Genomic DNA, 20,516 nt, shown 5'->3' on the forward strand with positions numbered 1-20,516 from the left:
CCTGGGGGGCTGCAGATTAAGCCTTCATGGGCCACATGTGGCCTGAGAGCTGCCAGGTGGACAGCCCTGTTCTAATCCAAACCCTGATACACTAAGGGCCACATTAAAACAAAATTATTCAAGGCACCCAATTTATGTGGTAGAACTGTAATACATTATTTGACAATTTTCAGGAGCAGGGGCTTTGTTCTTTGCTCCATCAGATCTGCCCATTCTTTTGCTATTCCTCTGAATACTCCGGCTTCCTCTGCTGTTGGCCACCTTTGATTACTTGCTAGTAGGTTCCACATGTTCTCTTCTTGCAGAATTACTAAAGTTTGATGGAAGGGAGAAACTTGGAGGCTAATGTATAATGTTTCTGATTTGATCCAGGATGTTTATACTTTACCCTCAGGGTAGATCTACATCTGTGAAAAGATCTGAGAAGATGAGAAAATATCCACTGCTGTTTTCCTCATTCTGCATGGATTTTTCCACGCTTCTTTCCAATTCATTTTTTTCATGGACAGTATCTCAGAGGGAGAGATCCTGCTTTGAGCAGGGGCTGAACTAGATAACCTCATGAGATGCCTTTCAGCCCTATTTTTCTATGATTATATTACATTAATCCAAAGTAGATCTACACTGCTCCTGGAGGTGTGATGTTCACCATACCCCATCTAGTTTCAACCTAGTTTTAACTGGGTACCAACAGCTGCAAAGCTGTTGCAGAACAGGCTAACTGTAATCAAGTCTGTTGGGGCATGGTAATTACCGTGCTCCAGCAGACTCCAGCATCTCTTGTATCGGCATTACCACACTTAAAAATGGTGGCGGGACACTTTAACTAAAGCTCACTGAATGAGCGTTGAATTAGCTTTAATTAATGTCCCCCGCCACCATTTTTAAGTGTGGGGATCCTGGAGCTTTAATTAATGTACCCCGCCACCATTTTTAAGTGTGGGGATCCTGATACACAAGATGCTCTGGGCGCTTTAATTAGAGCAGCTCTTGGTTAATTGCACCCAAGATAACCAGACTGCAGGTAGTACATGTGCTGCAATCGCACTTCAGATACCAGTGTGGACATAACCAATTAACTCTCTTTTATAGGGAAACCATGGAAGGAAGACATAAATGAGTAAGAAGTCGAAAAGTGAAATAACATATAGTAAACTTGAAAAAGGCAGAAGGAGGCAACATTTTTGTGGACTAACAAGGAACAAGCAAGGATTCATGAACAAGCTGATAGAGGTGCATTAAATGACCTTTTACATTGCTATATTATTTTGTGTATAGAGTTTCAGTTTTAGGATAATAGGTTTAGAATAAAATGGTTGCTTCACTATGAAATGCATATTCAGTCATTTGTGAGCCTCTTTTTACTTTGAAGCTTGTCTGTGAATAATATAGAAACCACAGGGTCATAAAAAAGAAGGGATGGAAGGGGCAAGAAGTCATCTTGCTCAGGGCAGGAGCATTCCTGACAAATCACTCTAGCCAAGTTTCTGTCTAACTTGCTCTTGAGACTGTTTAGGTATGGTGTTTCCATGACCTCTCTAGGTTGCCCGCTGGAATGCTAAACCACCCTCAAAATCAGAAAGTTTGTTCTAATCTCCAACCTAAATTTCCTCTGCTGCATCTTGTGGACATTGCTCCTAGTCTTGTCTGCTGTGGCCACAGGGAAAGACCATCTCCATCCTCTCCATAAAAACCCTTCAGTTATTTGAAAACTGTTACCAACCTCTCCCACCCAGTCTTCTCTTCTTCAGAATAAATAACCCTAGTTCTTTCAGGCTTTTCTCATAAATAACATTTCCTAGAGCTCTAATAATTTTTGTCAAATTCTGCTGGGCTCCTTCCAGTTTGTCCAAATCTTTCTTGAAGTGTGGGGCCCAAACTGGATTAGGGCACACTTAGTGAGGTCTCGTCACTGACGAATAGGGTAGAAGAATCGCTTCCCAAATTTTACAAGCAATACTCCTATTAATACAACCTAGTATGCAGTTGGCTTTTCTGAAATAAGAACACATTGTTGGGTCATATTCAGCTTATGATCTAGTGTAACCTCCAGATCCTTCTCTGCAGTGCTGAAGCCAAGCCAGTCACTCCTCAGTCTATATTTGGACACACAATGATTCCATCCCAAATTCAGGACTTTGTACTTGTCCTTGTTGAATCTCATCCGATTGAACTGCAGTTTATCTGGGTCAGTCTGGATCTTATCCCTACCCTCCAGAGTGTTGCAATTCCACTCAACTTGGCATCATCTGCAAACTTAGTAAGCATGCACTCAGTCCCATCATTCAAATTATTAAGGAAGATGTTAAACAATACTAGACCCAAGACAGACCTGTGGAGAAGCCCATTTGATACCTCCACCCAGCTAGACATTGAGTGATTGATGACTACTCATTGAGCATGATGATCCAGTCAGTTGCACATCCACCTTACAACACTTTAATCTAATCTATATTTTCTTATCTTATTAATCAGAATGTCATGTGAGACAGTGTCAAAAGCCTTCCTATAGGCAAGGTATACATCCAGTGCTCTTACTTCACTTCATACAGTTTCCAGTCTGCATTATTTTTAAATAACAAATCTCAACATCCAAAATCAACTACTAACATGGGGTTTAACAATGGACATTAAAGAACCTTAAGTATAAAAGCAGCAAGATTTGTTTTATGCTTTACAGCTTGATGCAGAAAGTGAGACCTGACAGAAAAATGCATCCCTCAGAGCTGACAATGCTCCTAATCTATAATAATGGGAAAACGGAAAGCATGAAGTCTCCATAGCATTGCATAAGAACAAAATGAAATAGGTATTAAAAAATTCTATGTATATATAGAGAGAGAGAGAGAGAAGAAGTGGAAGCTGTTGGTTACTTAGCAATGAGCTATGATTTTATAAGGATTTTGTAATATTTTCAGTTTCTTATTATGGCCAAGAAAGTGTATCCATATCAGTGTGTACAATGGATGCAACGGCACAATTTGATATTTTCTGAACCCCTAAACTCATATTTCATGACACTTTAACACTGCAGTCTGCACAGATTTAAGGTTGTTCCATCAAAATTAGCACCGTTTTGGAATAAGGAATACAGGTGGCAACTGAAGGCTTTCAGGTCCATCCCAATGTTACTTATATATCTTCCCAATGTTACTTATATATCCCACTGTTATTTATATGTTCTTTGGCCTAAATTACTTGCCAATATATATGGCATTATTTTAACCATTTGAATAGCCTGGCAGTATTCAGACATCTGAATAAACCAAGGCTAGAAACAGACATAATTGTTGTCAGAATGCATTGTAGCACAGGTACAAAGGTTGTCCAGGCCCATTGTCTCACAGGATCAGGTCCCACCTGGCTCCAGTGGGGTGCCTGGCCCTAACCCAGGGCATGCATCAGCAAGTAAGTGCAGAGCAGAGAACCAAACCCCAAGGAGTTCCCTTGCTCGGCAGCATGAAGTGTATGTCCTGGAATCCCCTGCAGGGACAGACAGAGTAGTTTGTCCCACAAATCTTATGACATCTTCAATTGTTATGCTTTATGGAAAAAATAACAATTCAGTATCTTGGTTTGCTGTTGCTTGGTTCATATACATGTGTGTTGACTGCACAAAAGAGAAGTGAATTAAAAATAAGAGACTTTAAACATTCCTCTGAAGCCCTACCCTACTCTATATTTATCCCCTTTTTTCCTCATGTGTGAAACCCGCTGAAGCCATGAAGGGGTAGCTGCTGTTATCATCACTCTCCCAGTAGAGAACAGGAGCATCGAAAAAATCATTCCATTTCTCCCAGGGGAAAAATGTCCCTTAAGAGAGGAAGACCTTCCAGTTGACACATGGAAGACCTCAGTGGCACAAGCAACTCTCTAGCAAGAAACAATGCTTGAATGCTCTGCTTCTTCTCCACTTAAGAGAATCGGCTGGAGGCTTTGCCTTGCTGCCTTCCCTAGTCTCCTCCCCACCACAGGGGAGCAGCCACCCCACTCTCCACCTCTTCTCCAAACCAGCTTTGACCTGCTGCTCCCCTTCCCTTCAGTCCAGGAGAAGATGGGAGCAGAGGGGCAATGTCTACTGCCTCTTTCCCAGACCAGGGACTATCTTGTCTGCAGAACAGGATGAAGACTTGGCCCCACTGCTTCGCTCTGCTCCACTCCCAGAGTATGGAGGCTGGTGCTTTTCCCCATCACCCCAACCCCCGCAAGGAACCAGGAGGAGTAAACAGCTTTTGCTCCCAGTGCCTTCCCCAGATCACAATCACCCCAGTCTGCTGAAGGCACAGGGAGCAGGGTCAGTGGGGTGGAAGAGGGGATAGGCAGCTGCAGGCTGAACATCTGTACACTCCCTCTCATGAAAACTTTTCTACTGGTGGATACGCCTGTTTGTAGTCTGTGTCTTTTTTTCTCCCTGTTGCATGGACAAGTTTCCACATGGAAGTTTTGAAATTTTTGAAACATTTCGAGTGCCCTCATTTCATTTTGAGGCTGTTTTGAAGCCTTTTGTTTCATTTTAATTTCTCTCGTTTGAGCTTGAAATGAGTTGAAACAGCATCATATCTAACATCCGGTGAAATTTCGCACAGGCCCAGTAGTTTATCAAAGCAATAAAACTTAATTATTATTTGAAAAATACTTTTTGGAAATGTTTGCTTAATGTACAGCAGCCATGATCACAGACCAAAATTAGTTCCATTTCATTCATCTCAGATTATAGTTTCCTTTGCTTCTTTTTTACAATGTTTTATTTTTCTACAGCTGGGCACATAATGTTTGGCTTCCCTGTGACCTACCATTATTCAGCACTGTTCACATCTACACAAGACACTTACTGAACAGTAGCTTAATAACATTGTTCAGTGGCATGCTGGCCAATAACTGTGCTAATACGCTACTACACAATTTCATTAGGCTACTGCACAGTAAGCATCAGAAGAAAAACCGTGTGCCGGTGCTACTGCACAGTAACTACAGTTACTGTGCATTTAGTTAGTAGTTCATTAAGCAAGTACTAAACTAAATGCACAGTAACTACCGCACATTAATGAATGTGTAGATGTGTCCACTGAGAGTCAAAATAGTATTTGTTATTAATGTGGGGAAGAGTGATTTCAAGGAGATGCAGCTGTTATATAACCCCATATAGTTGTTTAGTAGGGTGTGTGATTTTTATGATGGTTGATAGCTTCTAAACAGCAGTTTCCCATTATTTAGATAAAAACTGAAAGGGTGATGCAAAAACAATCACTAGGTATGTCTCTCCCTGGCTTAGTCTCTTCTATAGAGAAAAGAATGATTGCCTCAAAAGGTGTGATTTGTGGTAATAGTCTTGTAAAACAGAAATGGAAAACAGAGGAGGATGTAATTAAGGTGAGTACATACTAACAGACAGGTTCACATACAGCTAGTTTTGCAGCACTTCTGTGTTTTAGTATATAGCAACATAGGACTAGAAAGAATTTCCTAGGTCACTGCCTACTGCTGGCAACTGGGCTACATAATCCCTAAACTTTCATATATTTTAAAGTAGGATTTTATCCATTTCATTACACATTTAAGAGTGTTTCACCTGTGGGTTCAATGTCCAGAATCCCCATGGAAACAAGAGATAAAAATCTCAATATGTTCACTCTCCAAAATATAGAGGCATCTGAAACACTGTCTTTTTTCCATATTAATCTGCAACATCTTCACATTAATTTTTAATTTGGAGTTAAAAATGAAACACACACTCTTATACTGGGAAAAACAGCAATGTGAAAATCAGAGCAACAGGAAACTGCTGTGGAGGTATGTAGGGGGAGGGGATTATATTTTTTGTGGTTGGTCAGTTCTAGCTATTTATATTCATTCATAAATCTTTTTACCACTGTTTTAACTTTGATTTTAAAAAAGAGAATTTTACAATGTTAAAGAGAGCATATTCCATTAATCTTGTTTTTTCAGCTCCATTTGTTACATTAAATATATGCTTATTTCTTGTTTTAAAACACACACTAATTTTAGCAGCATAGAAACACAACCAAAATATCAGCACAGCCTCATCTAATGAATTACTGAAATGTATGTACATTTAAGTGTTAGGTTTTGTATACAGGAATCAGAACTCTATGTCTACTCCCATTTATAGAGGTAAGGCAAAGGTTAGTCCACTAACTTCACCAAGGTTTTCTAGAATTATACCAGAGTAATTAAGAGCGGAATTTCTCTGCAGGTAAGTAACCTTTCAGAAAAAAAGTCTTATTGCCTTCAATAAAGTACGCCATTGAGATTTCCAGGTCTCCTCTCAGGAGTTTCAACTACCTATATGAATTCAGAATTATAAACTGAAAGTGAAAATGTGGATCAGGATTCATGGTCAGGATTCATGGAAGTCAACAATAAACTTCTATTAACAGAATCATAGAAAAATATGGCCTATCTAATCTATCAATTAATTAATTGATTGATTGATCAATTGATTAATTAATCAAGGCAAAATTATCCCTGTCTAAACTTATCTGGACACGTGTTTGTCTAAAATCTTCCAAAGATGGAGATTTCACAACCTCTCTGGGTAACCTGTTCCAGGATTTAACTACCTTCATAGTGAGAAACTTCTTCCTAATATCCAACCTAAATTTCACTTGCAGCAATTTAAGGCTGTTACTCCTTGTCTTGCCTCCATTGGCCATGGATAATAGTTTATTACCAACCTCTATATAACTATCCTTCAGGAATCTGAAGATTGTTATCAAATCTCCACTTAGTCTTCTCTTCTCAGACTAAATAATCCCATTCCTTCCAATCTTTGCTCTTAAATCAGATCTCCTAGATCTGAAATCATTTGTTGCTCTCCTCTACTCTTTCCAATTTGCTTGTGTCTTTCTTGAAGTGCATTGACCCAAACTATACACAGTACTCCAAGTGAAGCCTCACCAGGCCCAAAGAATTACTTCCCTTGACTTGCATGTGATGATACCAGGCTATTAATATAGCCTGGTATGGTAGTGCGTTTTTTTTGTTGTTTTGTTTTGCAACAAGACCACCCTGTTGGTTCATATTCATGTTATAACCGCTAGTTCCTCATCTGTAGCATAGCCAGTCATTCCCCAGTCTGCATTTGTGCATGTGACTGACTGTTCTGTTCTAAGTGCAGGACTTTGTACTTGTTGTCGCAGGAAGAGGCAAACCAGGGAGAGTCCCAAACCCACGAGGGGAACCCCGGGGCCAGGAGCCAGGGGCGAAACAGAAAAAGTGAAAGTAAAGAAAGAAAAATTACTCACAGCAGGATGGGAGGATGAGCGAGGACAGCGGGGAAAGCCCACGCGAGGCATTCACTGCGCCTTTAGACAGCTGAGGCCAGCGGATGACGTCACCCCAATCACCAGCTGGCGGAAATGAAAGGGCCGGCAGTGAGAGGGAGCACAGGCGCGTGGACACCAGGAGAGGGTCTGGTCGGTGGGGTCAGCCGGAGGCGCGAGACACCGGAGGAGACTGCATGCACTGGCTGTGGAGGGGCGGACGAACCAGGTGGCGAGTCAGTGCTGGGAGCCAGAGTAACAGCTGCAGGCAAGCCAGAAGACAAGCCGGTAGGACGACCCAGGCCCCGGGGAACTGAATGGACCTGGGAAGACCCAGAAGGAGGGCAGCCATGTTGGGAAGACCCAGAAAGAGGGGAGCTGTGAGGACAGGACCAGAGAGAGGGCTGCTGTTCCGGGAAGACCCAGAGGGAGGGCTGCTGCTCTGGGAAGACCCAGAGGGAGGGCTGCTGCTCTGGGAAGACCCAGAGGGAGGGCAGCTGCAAGGTAAAGACCCAGAGAGAGGGCAGCTGCAAGGGAAAGACCCAGAGAGAGGGCAACTCCAAGGCGAAGACCCAGAGAGAGGGCGGCTGTCGGCTGTGCTGCAGAGACCCAGAGAGAGGGCGGCTGCTCCAAGGAGATCCAGAGAGAGGGTCACAACAGTAGGAAACAGGAGGGAGAGTAGATCTAAACCTGGGTAGGTGGAGCGGGGCCACAGAGCTAGGCTACATGGAGGAGGCCTCGTCAACTAGCGGAGGTGTAGAGGGGCTATCTGTGCTCCACAAGGAAGCCTAGGAGGGGCGAGGTGATGTTTTCCTTGGGACTCATTAAGTTTGTCTTTTGAGTTGAGAAGGGTGTTTTATGTTTCCCTGTATCAGAAGGGGTTGAGGCGAAGCGGAGGCAGGAAGACTGAGAAAGTGAGCGGTGGGCTCATTGTTGGGTATTCAGAGGAACGTGAGGTCGGCCACGGAAGTGACCAGGACTCGCCAGGCTGGGTAAAGTGTGAGGTGCAGGGGAGGAGGAGCCTCGCAGAAGACACCAAAGAAGCAGGCGGCCAACGAGGGCAACCACGCTGCACGAAGCCCCACCCACTGTGAAGGATTCAAAGTCGTGGCAGGCAAGAAGGGGCAGCTTGCAGCGCGTGTGAAGACCTCCCATAAGGCCACCTGCAATGGCAAAGCGAGGACCAGCAAGCACTCGAATTAAGGAAGCCCAGGACAAGATGTTTGAGACCCAGCAGGTGCACTTGTCTTTATTGAGTTTCACTTCACTAATTTCAGACCATTTCTCCAATGTATCCAGGTCATTCTGAATCCTCATCCTAACCTCCAAAGAGTCTACAACTCCACCCAGTTTGGTGTTGTCTACAAAGTTGTTAAGTGTGCACTCAGATTTCCACCCTCCAACTCATTAATGAAGATATTAAACAATGAGGTTAGTATTTCATCTGGGTTATATTATTTAGTCCTCCGCTGTCAGCCTCTTGTTCCAATTTAGAACTATTGGACTAACTTCAAGAACCACAAAATACACTTTAAACAGGTGTTTATGAACTAACTTAACCAATTCAGATCTACCTAGATATGGTGACCTTTTCTCAGATCCTATCTTTAATTGTACTCTTCTTGCTGCTGTTTTAGATTCGCCATGTGGGCCAATTGCTTTACATGTACACCATGCTTAGAAAACAGCTTTGTTAATTATACACAGAGATTGCTATTCTGATTTCACTTAGATTAATATCATTCTACAATAACCTCACTGAAATAAATGGGTCAAAATCTTAAAAATAAAAAAAAAAACCTTTTTCTTTTGCCTGGCTTTGCATCAGTGCCCTAGCACAGCACTGCTGGCTTCTGATACTTCCTGACCTGTATTTGGAGCCTTTATCAGTCTAAACTACATTGAGTAGAACCTTCCCAGGAATCAAGCATCCCTTTGCGTCTCTCCCCCATCTATCCAAGAAAAGCCAGCATGAGATCAGAATCTAGCCTCAACAGTACTTCACCATCTTCTCATACCAGGGGAAACTTTCCAGTCAGACTAGTGGATGCACGATGAAATCCCATTCTACAGAAACATTTTATTTGATCCTGTCTCTGACTCAATATCCAAAGGCCCACGGGTGTGTTATTTCAGAATTAAGTTGGTTCTTGGGTAATGTTCTGTCACACCATTTATTGAGCACTATAAAAAATAAACAGTGCATATATTAGGAATTTTTTCACCTGGAAGTCTAAATTCACACATGAAAGATTATCTTCTTCACAGCCCACACGACAAATTATGCATATTTTAAAGTGCACAACTGGTATTGAATCAGACTGTAGTCACCAGATTTGTAAATGTGTCTTCATATCATCAACAGAACAGCAACAGCAATAACATCTGAGCAATTTTCAAAGTTATCCTATATATGCACCATTTAAACAAGATACAGAATGTTAAAATAACACCCACATTGGCCTAATTTGGAATTGAGAAACCACCCAGCAAAGACATGCTTGAGTTACTGTTTTTCCACTGGTGGTAAACTCACTCCCATCAAGGGAATAGACTTTATGGTTCTTTGTACTATTCTAGCAATTTCCAGGGAAGGGGGAGTGTTGAATGAAGGACTTGGAAGACTATGAGCAATTGAGTATTAACACTTTGGTTCACCATGCAAAGAGGGTGAACTACCAGGCTGAGTGAAAGCAGAACACAGGCTGTAACCAGTACGACCAAGTAGTCTGGGTTGAAAGTTCTAGTAAACTCCTGGGACAATAAGATCCTGGGCCAACTCTACCATTAAGAGCACTCAAAGCAGACAGAATACAGGAAGAAATCTGAGGCTCTCTACTAATCTAAATCTTTAAGCACCTACATACCTTCAAAAATCTGGTTGCAAAATGTTGAAACATATCCACCTAAACTTCCAAAGCTAATAAGAGCATCTCTCTGAAACAATAAATCCTCCCAAAGGTGTAACAGTACTGATAAGAATGCTATTGCTTTTAAACGGATATTCAAGGGTGTGCTTATGATGCACATCATTCTATTATTATTGTGTCTGGTATGTTCATAAACATTGCAGTGTCGGTATTGATCTTTGGTCTTGTCCATACAACAAAACTGAACTATAGTTTACATTGATCCCAGTTGAGTTAATTTGGGATAAACCCCTTTGTGGAAACTCATTTGGGTTTGACAGTAGCTTGCTGCTGTTTGGTTTGAACATATTCCTAATTGATATAAGCTAAATCAATGAAAACATAGTTTAAACCACAAGACAAGTATTTACACAGTCTGTTATTCTCCTCTACCACACCATTAGTTGAATTTATGCAACCTTCTCCAGTACATAAATCCTAAGCATATTCAACAAAGTTTGCAGAAGCTCCAAAAATTTTCTCAGCAAGTTATCAATAAATATTGTGTATTAAAAGGAAACTTCTTACTTTTGGAAGAGAAGCTCTGGAGCCTGAACTCTGAGTGGTCATTGTTAAGACTGTAGTGATGCCCAGAGCGACTCTGGCTGGAGCAGCATCCATGTTGATCCAGAAAGAAACCCAAGACAAAATGACAATCAGCAGGCTAGGAATGTACATCTGGATTAAATAGTATCCCATCTGACGCTCCAAATGAAACTTGACTTCAATGCATGTAAACTTTCCTGGAACATGAAATTGCTTTTATAAATGGTTTTTGCATATCTTATGCACATTTTACCTTATTTTATGAGCCCAAACTAACTGCCCAACTTCAGACTCATAGATTTCATAGTGCACAAAAAAATAAAGCTTTAATTCTAAAGGCAGCAGTCCTAGTATGAAAATATTGTTCTGGCTCAGAACAATAACATACTAGCACTTATAGCATTGTAGCTTCAAGTATAAAACCAAAGGATATTTGAAACCCTGGCTACAAAGCTATGCCAAATGTTTCACATCAGCCAGGGAAACAGACAATAACACGGTTGCTCCATTTTGAGAAAACGTAATTTTTTTCTATTATTTCGAGAGAAATTTTAAACAAGACTTTTCCTATAGAATAATAATTCTGGTGGTGGAAAGTGACATGTATAAAAAATATTTTATTTTATTTATGTCTCTGTGTGAACATTTTACAAGAAAACCAAACCAAATCAAAGAAGTTTTGTAAACACTCCCATTCTTCTTTGGTCTTTTGTGCTCTTTCTTATGTCGATATATCTGGCCAATGGTCCAGTCACTCTTCCTAACCTTCTGGCCCTACAGGCTAGACAAGTAGCATAGGGTCAGTCTCTGGGGTCACCCCTTCCAACACTCAAATTTACTACTGGCTGCAACTGTGGACTACATATCCCAGAGGCACCTGGAAGCAGGGAGAGGAAATGATCCTGAAGAGTCCTGTTACTGTGAACCTGGATTGCAAATCCCAGAGACCTCAGGGGCAAGAGGAAGAGGTAGTGAACACAGCCAGAGAGCTGTGCTCTAGCACCCCCCAGTTTCTGGCCTGAGCCACTGCAGGCATGTGGCTGCATTCCCTGAATCAAATATAAATGTCTGTTCACTTCTGTTTCAATTTAATCTGTGCAGTTTAGACTAACCTGCCAAGCCTTGGGCTTTTTGACTGTCTGTACCTAGCCCTAAAGAAAACACGCAGCTTTCAGCCCTCCAAACCTGCAAATGTTAGGAGATACTCTAGAGACAAGGGTCATTTGAGAATTTGGAAGTTCTTCTGACTACATACTACTTCTTATCTCACTTTGTCATGGTACAAAGGTTTCATCACTGCTCCTGGATGCTTCCTGTGAGCTGGGACTTCCATGCCAGAGAACAGGAGGTACTGACTAGAAGTACTAGCCTCTGCAGGGAACCTATATAGGTTTTCTCAGGGGCTGCCCATTTCACCTCACAATCTTGTCCCTCTTCTTTTACCTCCCATGATGCTGGAGAGGGTTTATTTTTGGTGATCTGAAGTTTCAATTAATAAACTGATAAAAAAAAAAGTTTAATTTTCAGAGAACTGAAATAGTTTAATTCTGCCCTTTACATTTTTACATTAAAAAAAAGCATATTAAAGAAAAACGTGCTTTCCTTTACACGCATTAAAAGAAAGCAGGTCAAGCAACAGTCAGCTTGAGCAGTTGAATCCTCATCTCGTGTATCAGAAACATTCAGACTTCAGGCACTCTCTTCAATAGACATTGAAACAAAATGTTGTCTCAAATTGAAGAAGCAACATGCTTCATTCAAAAATGTTGAAATGATCAAGTTTTATTTTTCTAAAATTTAAAATTTTTTAAACAAATAAAAATTGGCAAAATCAACACATATATGCAAAATATTTTGTTTCCACTGAATTTGCATTTTTCAACAGAAAAAAACTTTCATGCAAAAAGAAATAAATCCACACATCAACCTGGTTCTCCTATTACAAAACTGCATAAAGTATAGTAGGAGAAGTAATTATTAAAGGAAAGATTAAGAGACTGCTCACCAGTGTTGTAATGTTTTGTGCAGTAGCCAAGTTCCTTATCTTCTTTCAAAATAAACTGTGGCAGAGTTAAACCTTCTGCAACTTGCACTGGACCATCACTTAGCCACTCAAATATCAGGTCATTCATAGTGTAACCAACTAGAATAAACAAATCATTGTTCATTAGATTGTCACAGGGTGAAGTATCAAATGAAAACAAATCATGAAGGAGAAAATAACCACACTTTTGAATGGACAAACTTCGGTACACATAAATCTTGTGACTCTCTAACATTGCTATGAACATTATTAAGCCCCATAACTACATCACATATGTAACTCCATTAATGTGGATGAAACATTCCACTCAAACCTCAAAATTACTGAATATATGCTAGTTTGCTTCCAGTAGAAAGCTACTTTTAATACTCTGCCAAGGACATTGTTCACAACAAAAGTTATATTTCAGTGTAGCTGCATATCAGTCTCTCTGATTCATTTTGTTTTGATCACTCTGTGATTAAACAATTCTTCATTTTGATAAACATGATTGTTTTTAGATTATTGCATTTTACAAAAAAAAGAAAAAGGAAATACTTTCATAATTCTTTAAAACCCAGTACTCAGAAACATACAGCAGAGGGAGACAGAATAAGAGGAGAAACAATGTAGAACACTAGTGTTAAATACAGCCTCGAGGCTGGATACTGCCCTGGGAACTTTATCAGGTATCCTTGTTTTCTGTGATAATATATATAACAGAAAAATGGGGTGGGGGAGGGCTTTAATCAGAAAATTTTGGATTTGTTTTTATCATAGAAAACCAGGAACCCTGCTAATCATTCATCCCCCATTGCTGCCTGTGGGTCTCGAGCATGCCAGATGGCCCCACACGCCACATGTGGTGCCAACTCCAGCATAAGTCAGCTCTATGTTGGATCTAGTGATACATCCCAGAGTAGCCGTTGCATGCAGGAAGGCCTCGGAGTATCAAAATGGCTGGTGCCTGCAGCACAGCCCTTTAGTCCCAGTGCAGCCACCCCACTCAACAGCTGGCAGAACCACACTGTGGGTGTCATCCACTGCAGGCAGACATTTCAGGACAGGCACTGGATCCTGCATGTGAGGCTGGCCTATGGGTCAGAACCAGCCCGTGGACTGGTCCTGTGCCACTAATCTGATGCACAGGGATGGATGAATTTGATGCCCCTGACGTAGAAGAATGGGAATTTCATTGCAAGAGGCAAGGCAATTTCTGTCCTTGTGTTATAAAGACACTCTGTTTCAGTATGCAGGTAAAAGTCTGCAAAAACTGTCTCATGATTTCTATTGAAAATGTGATAATGAAGTTGTGGGGTTTGATTTTTTTTTTAATTTTTCACCAGGTAAATCATCTGATTACTCACAGCTTTCTAGTTGCATTGTGCAAGTCTGCACATCCATAGGAAAATTCTTCAAGTCCATGGGACAGGAAAGGGTTAAAGTTAGCCTAAATATAGATAAGAACAGTAAACTACCATTAAAAATGTTTACAAAGTTATATTTAAAGCAGAAAAATCATAAGTCAGCAATATTTAAAGAGAGGCAGTCAAGTTTGTGAGCCAAAGAAGTTTAGTCTTACAGTGAACATCCTCTCAGGTATTTGTGATAAGGACTGAAATTGTATGACCAAAGCTTAACATCATGAAAAGATTTTTTTAAGCTTCTCTCTTTTAAATTCTATTTGCATAGTTTCTTTGTGTACATACAGGTTCTGGTTTTTATGCAAGTAGGGGGGAAACATTTTTAACAATAATAGAAAAATGTGATTATAAAATCATAAAAATCAATAGGATGACTCAGGTAGTATCCAAAATGATCTGGGCCATTTTGAAAAACAGCTGAGATTCCAAGATGTCACTCCTTCAAGATTTATAGAAGAAGTAAATGTAATATTTCAGATTACTCTCAGTTCCACAAAACTTTAAGGAACATACCCTTTCTCATTCATTCATTCATTCTATTTGTATGCCACCCTTCCCAACAAAGGCTGAAGGCAGCTTGTAGTAAGAATGATCACTTAATAATAAAACTCTATACTATAAACTACTTTCGCCTAGCATAAAGATTCAAAAACAATAGTGCAGACACCAGCAATGAACTGCAGGAATTTGTTGGTTCCTGACCACATATTTCATATCGTCTTACTCCTCTCCACTTTGCAAAAACAGATCATCTAAAAAGAAGAATGAAATGAAGAGCAAATATAAAGAAAATAGGTAAAACCTGCAGCTATTTGTCAGTGGGAGTTTCCCCTTGGATGGCAATGGGAAAGATTTCATCCAGTATGTTCTAAATCTTTTTCCAGAAAGGGCAAAACAGTCATTACACCAGATAGAGCAAATACTATTTGTTAATACCCTGTTACTAATAATTTTCCATGCAATCAATTATTGTCAATGTTACAGAAAAACCTATGTGATCTAGACTATGGATAAGTGGTGTCCATGAGACTAATGTCACCTGTACAAGTGAAATATCTGAGAACTCCAGGAAAAGCCAAATAGAAACCAGGGGTAGCAGAAAGTTGTATAAAAGGGGATTTCAATAGCAAAAGGGACAGCTGGGAAGGTGCTTAGACTATACCAATTGTAATCTACTCACTGAACCTGGTGCTCAGTTTGTTGTGCCACTTGTTGCCTCTTGTCAGATGCTTATATGGTAAACTTTTTTGGAGAAGGGACTGTGTTTTTATTATGTGTGTGTATAGTAGGCATTACCACAATACCCATAAACAGCAATAATTAAAACAATAAAAAATGGATGATAGTCAAGCAATTTAGATCAAAACTAAATTAAACAATTCCTTTTTCAGTCCAGTTTAAATTAACGTGTAACCACCTGCTAAATCCACTACCAACCTAATGTTCCCATCTTGCTCACCACACAGGTTTTCTATTGTGATAAAATGTAATAGATGATAGTACTTTGAAGTCAGTGCCAGACTGTCAAAAATACTTAAGTGCCTGGAGATGCAGATTGGCTCCTAACACTGTTTTCAGAAGTGCCTGCCTAAGCACCCACATTTTACTGAAATGATTAGGAGCTAAGCACTTGGGTATTTTTGGCACCTATCTGCATTGTCAGGAACATAAAGACCTTTGAAAATGTGGCCCTCAGTCCTTTACATCTTTTTCCAAATTCTTCAAAAATGTTAGTAAGTTATATATTTGCCATATCATTTACCAGACTAAAGATTGAGCTATCTTAGCTGCTAAACCATGACAGTAATAAAAGATTGTTTCTCTTATTTTCTCAAATTTTAATATCAAACTTTTCTTCTTCTTCTTCTGCCAAAGATGGGTTATATGTGTAAGTTCATTTTCTGACCTAAAAGGAAGAAAGAAAGGAAGGAAGGAAGGAAGACAGGAAGAAAAAAAACTGAGCTGTGGAATATGTAATTTGCTTGAATTCACCTGAGTAAGTCTGGCCCCTCTGCCACACACTGCTCACAGACTGATGAGAGCTGGTGAGACAGATTCTATCACTCACCCTTGAGAAAGGGGGCTCAGTGGGAGTTTGACCTTAGACTTTCAGCTTAATGAAAAGAAGCATCTAGTTTTAGCCCCTCTAATAAAGCAAATGCAAGAAAGCAAACACTTCTAAATACCGGCTCCACGCCTCTGAGGTGTAAACAGATCTGCCTCCATTGACTTCAAGGATAATATAGTTAGTTGCTTCAGGAGATGAGCACAGAACAGAATGTATAATGTTTGTTCACAGGACGAATAACAACATCTCCTCTTTCTTCTCCTAATGAATGGTACTTTTCTGGGAGACTAAATTATTCACTGCTCACCTGGACAAATGGGGAGACATTTCCATTCACTGCATCAATGAGAGCAGCTCAAGAGAACATCTTCAGAGATACTTGCTAAACAATTTAGCAGAGGAGTTCTTCAAAAGTAGCAGATACCTTTGCCTTTGTTTCCCCCTTTACAACACGTATTGGACTGGAATCAGCTAACACTTACTACCTGGGCTGGGAGGCAGAGCTGTACTGCTACCCAGCGTGTCCACAGGTGGCAGATAGTGGAACAACCTTCAGGGAAAGTTAGCTGTGAAGTAAGCAAAGGTAACTCTGATGAATAAGCAGTCATGGACCAAGCAGCAACGCTACCAGTATGTGGTGAGGACAGCAGATGGCAAACGTTTTCGTCCTAAAAAGCTGCATATATCCTTGATGGTGCTGTGACATGGTGAGTACAGGTCACCAATATAAGAAGCCTTCCCAACACCAGCCATGGGTATAGCAGCCCTCAATGGCAGAAAAGGCAGAAAATGTTAGAATCGCAATAGCTGCAAAAGTGGATGAAAGCTGCAGTCGAATGAGATCCCCAGTTGCCTTGGTCTCCTTGCCATTGGATCAAGGTCCCATTCTGTCAAGACCCATGTGGAAACTGATGTGCAGCAGCTTCTCCATGATAAAAGAAGTCATGCACAGGTGTCTTCATTGAAAACAGTTTTTCCAGCACATTCCTCAAGCCTTTTGGTGACCAGCTAATAGTGATGGGAGCAGGATTGTGAGGTCTAGTAGCTCCTAGTCATGTACTGGCACAAAAGCAGCAGTTATAGATTTCATAGACATTAGGGCTAGAAGGGACCTCACAAGATCATTGGGTCCAGCCCCCTGCCCGAGGGGCAGGAAGTCATCTTGGGTCAAAGGATCCCAGCAAGATAAGCATCCAAATGTTTCTTAAAAAAGTCCAGAGTAGGTGCTTGCACCACCTCTGGGTAGAATCTATTCCAGGCCCTGGGTCCTCAGACAGTAAAGGAGTTTTTCCTTATGTCTAGCCAAAACAGTCTTGGAGGAGTTTGTGACCATTGGACCTTGTCATCCCTTGGGGTGCTCTGGTGAACAGGTGTTCCCCCAGGTCCTGATGCAGACCCCTTAAGTACTTATAGGCTGCCATCAAGTCACCACTGAGCCTTTGCTTCTCCAGGCTGAAGAGTCGCGTGGCTCTCAGCCTCTCTTCATAGGGCCTGTTCTGTGTCCCTCTGATCATGCACATGGCTCTCTTCTGGACTCTCTCAAGCTTTTCCATGTCCTTTTTGAATTGTGGAGCCCAGAATTGGATGCAGTACTCCAATTGTGGCCTCACCAAGACTGAGTACAATAGGGGGATGACATCCTGAGACTTCCTTGAGAAGCATCAATGGATATAAGCCAGAGTTTTGCTTACCTTACTGGCTGTGGTATCACACTGGAGGCTTATGTTCATCTTGTGGTCAGTCATGACCCCCAAGTCTCTTTCGGCTGTGGTGCTAGCGAGTGTAGCACTGCCGAGCCTATAAGTGTGATCCGGGTTTTTTTTTTTCCCCGAAGGTAGAGCATCTTGCATTTCTCTGTATTAAATGCCATCAGGTTTTTGTCCATCCACCTTACAAGCCTATCAAGGTCAGCCTGGATCACCAGCCTATCCTCAAGAGTGGACACTGTTCCCCCAAATTTGGTGTCATCAGTGAACTTAGCCAGTCTACTTCTAACACCAGAATCCAGATCATTTATAAAGATGTTAAAAAGTACAGGTCCAAGAATGGAGCCTTGGGGGACAACACTGGTCACTGAATGCCATGTTAATTCAGTTCTGTCAACTACCACCCTCTGGGTCCAACCTCCGAGCCAGTTCCCAAACCATTGGAATGTAGTGTAGCTGAGGCCACAGCTGGCCAGTTTTTCCATGAGGACATTATGGGACACCAGATCAAAGGCTTTGTTAAAGTCCAGATATATGATATCAACCTCTTCCCCTTTGTCCAGGTGATATGTCATATGGTCGTAGAAGGATATGAGGTTGGTCAGGCAAGATCTACCTGCAACAAACCCGTGCTGGCTGTTCCTTAAAATGTTGCCTTCAGCTACCCTATTGAGAATGGTTTCTTTGATGATTTTTTCCAAGATCTTTCCAGGGATTGAGGTCAAAATGATTGGCCTGTAGTTCCCCAGGTTTTCCTTCCTCCCTTTCTTGAAGATAGGCACCACGCTGGCCCTCTTCCAATCTTCAGGTACTTCACCCGAACACTACAAGTTGTCAAATATTCTTGCTAGTGGCCATGCTATGATGTCTGCCAGTTCCTTAAGCACTCTTGGGGGCAATCTATCTGGACCATCTGATCTGTGGGTGTCCAGCCTCTCAAGGTATTCCTTCATTAGGCTGATGCCAATGATGAGTGTATATTCACCCTTGGCCTGGCCATCCCACATCATGTTAGGCAGGGTGGTCCCTTTGGGATGATGAAAAACTGATGCAAAGTAATCTTTAAGCAGGTTGGCTTTTTTCTGGGTGTCAGCTGTCAACTGTCCCATTTCGTATAGCAGGGGACCAGTGTTACCCTTTTTTTTATTTTGACTCCTCACATGTCTGAAGAAGGACTTTTAATTGTCCTTGATATGTGTAGCCAGTTAGTGTTTGGTTACAGCCTTGGCTTTCCTGGTTCACTCCCTACAGGCATGGACCAGTGCAGAATACTCCTCCTCAGTGATATTTCCTATCTTCCATCCTTTATAAGCCTCACTTTTCAGATGTAAGAGGTCCACAAGTTCCCTGTTGAGCCAAGAGGGTTCCTGTGCCCTTTTACTACTTTTCCTATGGGTTGGGATGGACATCCCTTGTGCTTTTAGGATCATTCCCTTAAGGAGCAACCATCTGTTGTGAACTCCCCTCTCTGTTGAGTCATGGTCTCTCAGTTCCTCAAAAACAAGCCTCCTGAGCTTATCAAAGTTGGCTTTTCTAAAGCCGAGGACTTGCGCATTGTTAACTGACTTGCCAGCTTTGAAATGGATAGTGAAGATGATCAGCTTATGATCACTGTCTTCCAGCTTCCCTTTGATTCAGATGACTGACTAGATAAACCTCCTTGGCCATTACCAGGTCCAGCAGCGCCTTACCTCTAGTTAGCCCATAAACTTCTTGAGACAGGTAGAGCTCATCCATGCACATGAGGAAGCTTTGTGACCAATCAGATTTGGTTGAGTGCACTTCCCTTGAGATGTTCTGGTAGTTGAAGTCCCCCATGACAACCATGCACTCAGAGTGTGCAGCCTCAGCCAGTTCCCTGGCAAATTCATGGTCAAGCTCTTGTTCCTGATTTGGAGGTCTATAGTAGACTTTTACAATTGTGTGCCCTTCAACATATTCCCCACATATTCTAACCAGAGGGTCTCCAGCCTTCCTCCATGTGTGCCAATCTCAGCTTGTAGGGGCATGTAGCTATCCTTGACATAGAGAGCTACACCCCGCCCCTTTTTTCAGCACAGTCTCTCCTGTACAGGGTGTAACCATCTATACCCATGGTCCAATCATAGGAGGAGTCCCACCAGGTCTCCATTATCCCTATGACATCATAGTCATTTCCGTTTAGCAGGAGGACCAGTTCCTCCTGTTCATTCCCTAAGTTCCTGGCATTAGTGTATAGACAAGTAAGAGTGCTGTCAGAGGTCATAAACTTCCTTGCACTCAGGGAGGAGCTCTGTTCATGGGGTGGGGTAGGAGTGGGTTCCCTTGAGCATCCAAACCTGCTGATTATGCGGTTGATGCTTGGTGGGCTTGCTTTGGTGGTTGTCCACCCATCCCATGGCAAGCTTAGTTAAAGCCTGGTCAAGTAGGTCAGTCATAGTTTCATAGTTTCATTGTAGCTAGGGTCAGGAGGGACCTGAACAGATCATCTAGCCTGACCCCCTGCTACAGGCAGGAATGAATGCTGGGTTCACAAGACCCCAGACAGGTGATCGTCCAACCTCCTCTTGAATTTGCT

The 20,516-nt window shown here is 41.6% G+C and overlaps 1 protein-coding gene across 2 annotated transcripts in view; it reads right to left on the minus strand.

Moving 5' to 3' along the window:
* GLRA2 (glycine receptor alpha 2) overlaps positions 1-20,516 on the minus strand; it is a 203,308-nt gene that overhangs the window by 126,885 nt on the left and 55,907 nt on the right. For both annotated transcript variants that reach the window (XM_006028409.1, XM_006028408.1), the window contains exons 5-7: positions 14,129-14,211; positions 12,744-12,881; positions 10,721-10,935 (exon numbers count right to left, since the gene is read on the minus strand). In XM_006028409.1, coding sequence (XP_006028471.1) covers positions 10,721-10,935; positions 12,744-12,881; positions 14,129-14,211 — 436 coding nt within the window. The remainder of the gene's footprint in view (positions 1-10,720; positions 10,936-12,743; positions 12,882-14,128; positions 14,212-20,516) is intronic.

This window comes from Alligator sinensis, unplaced genomic scaffold (genome assembly GCF_000455745.1).
Source record: "Alligator sinensis unplaced genomic scaffold, ASM45574v1 scaffold1192_2, whole genome shotgun sequence".
Lineage (NCBI taxonomy): Eukaryota > Metazoa > Chordata > Crocodylia > Alligatoridae > Alligator > Alligator sinensis.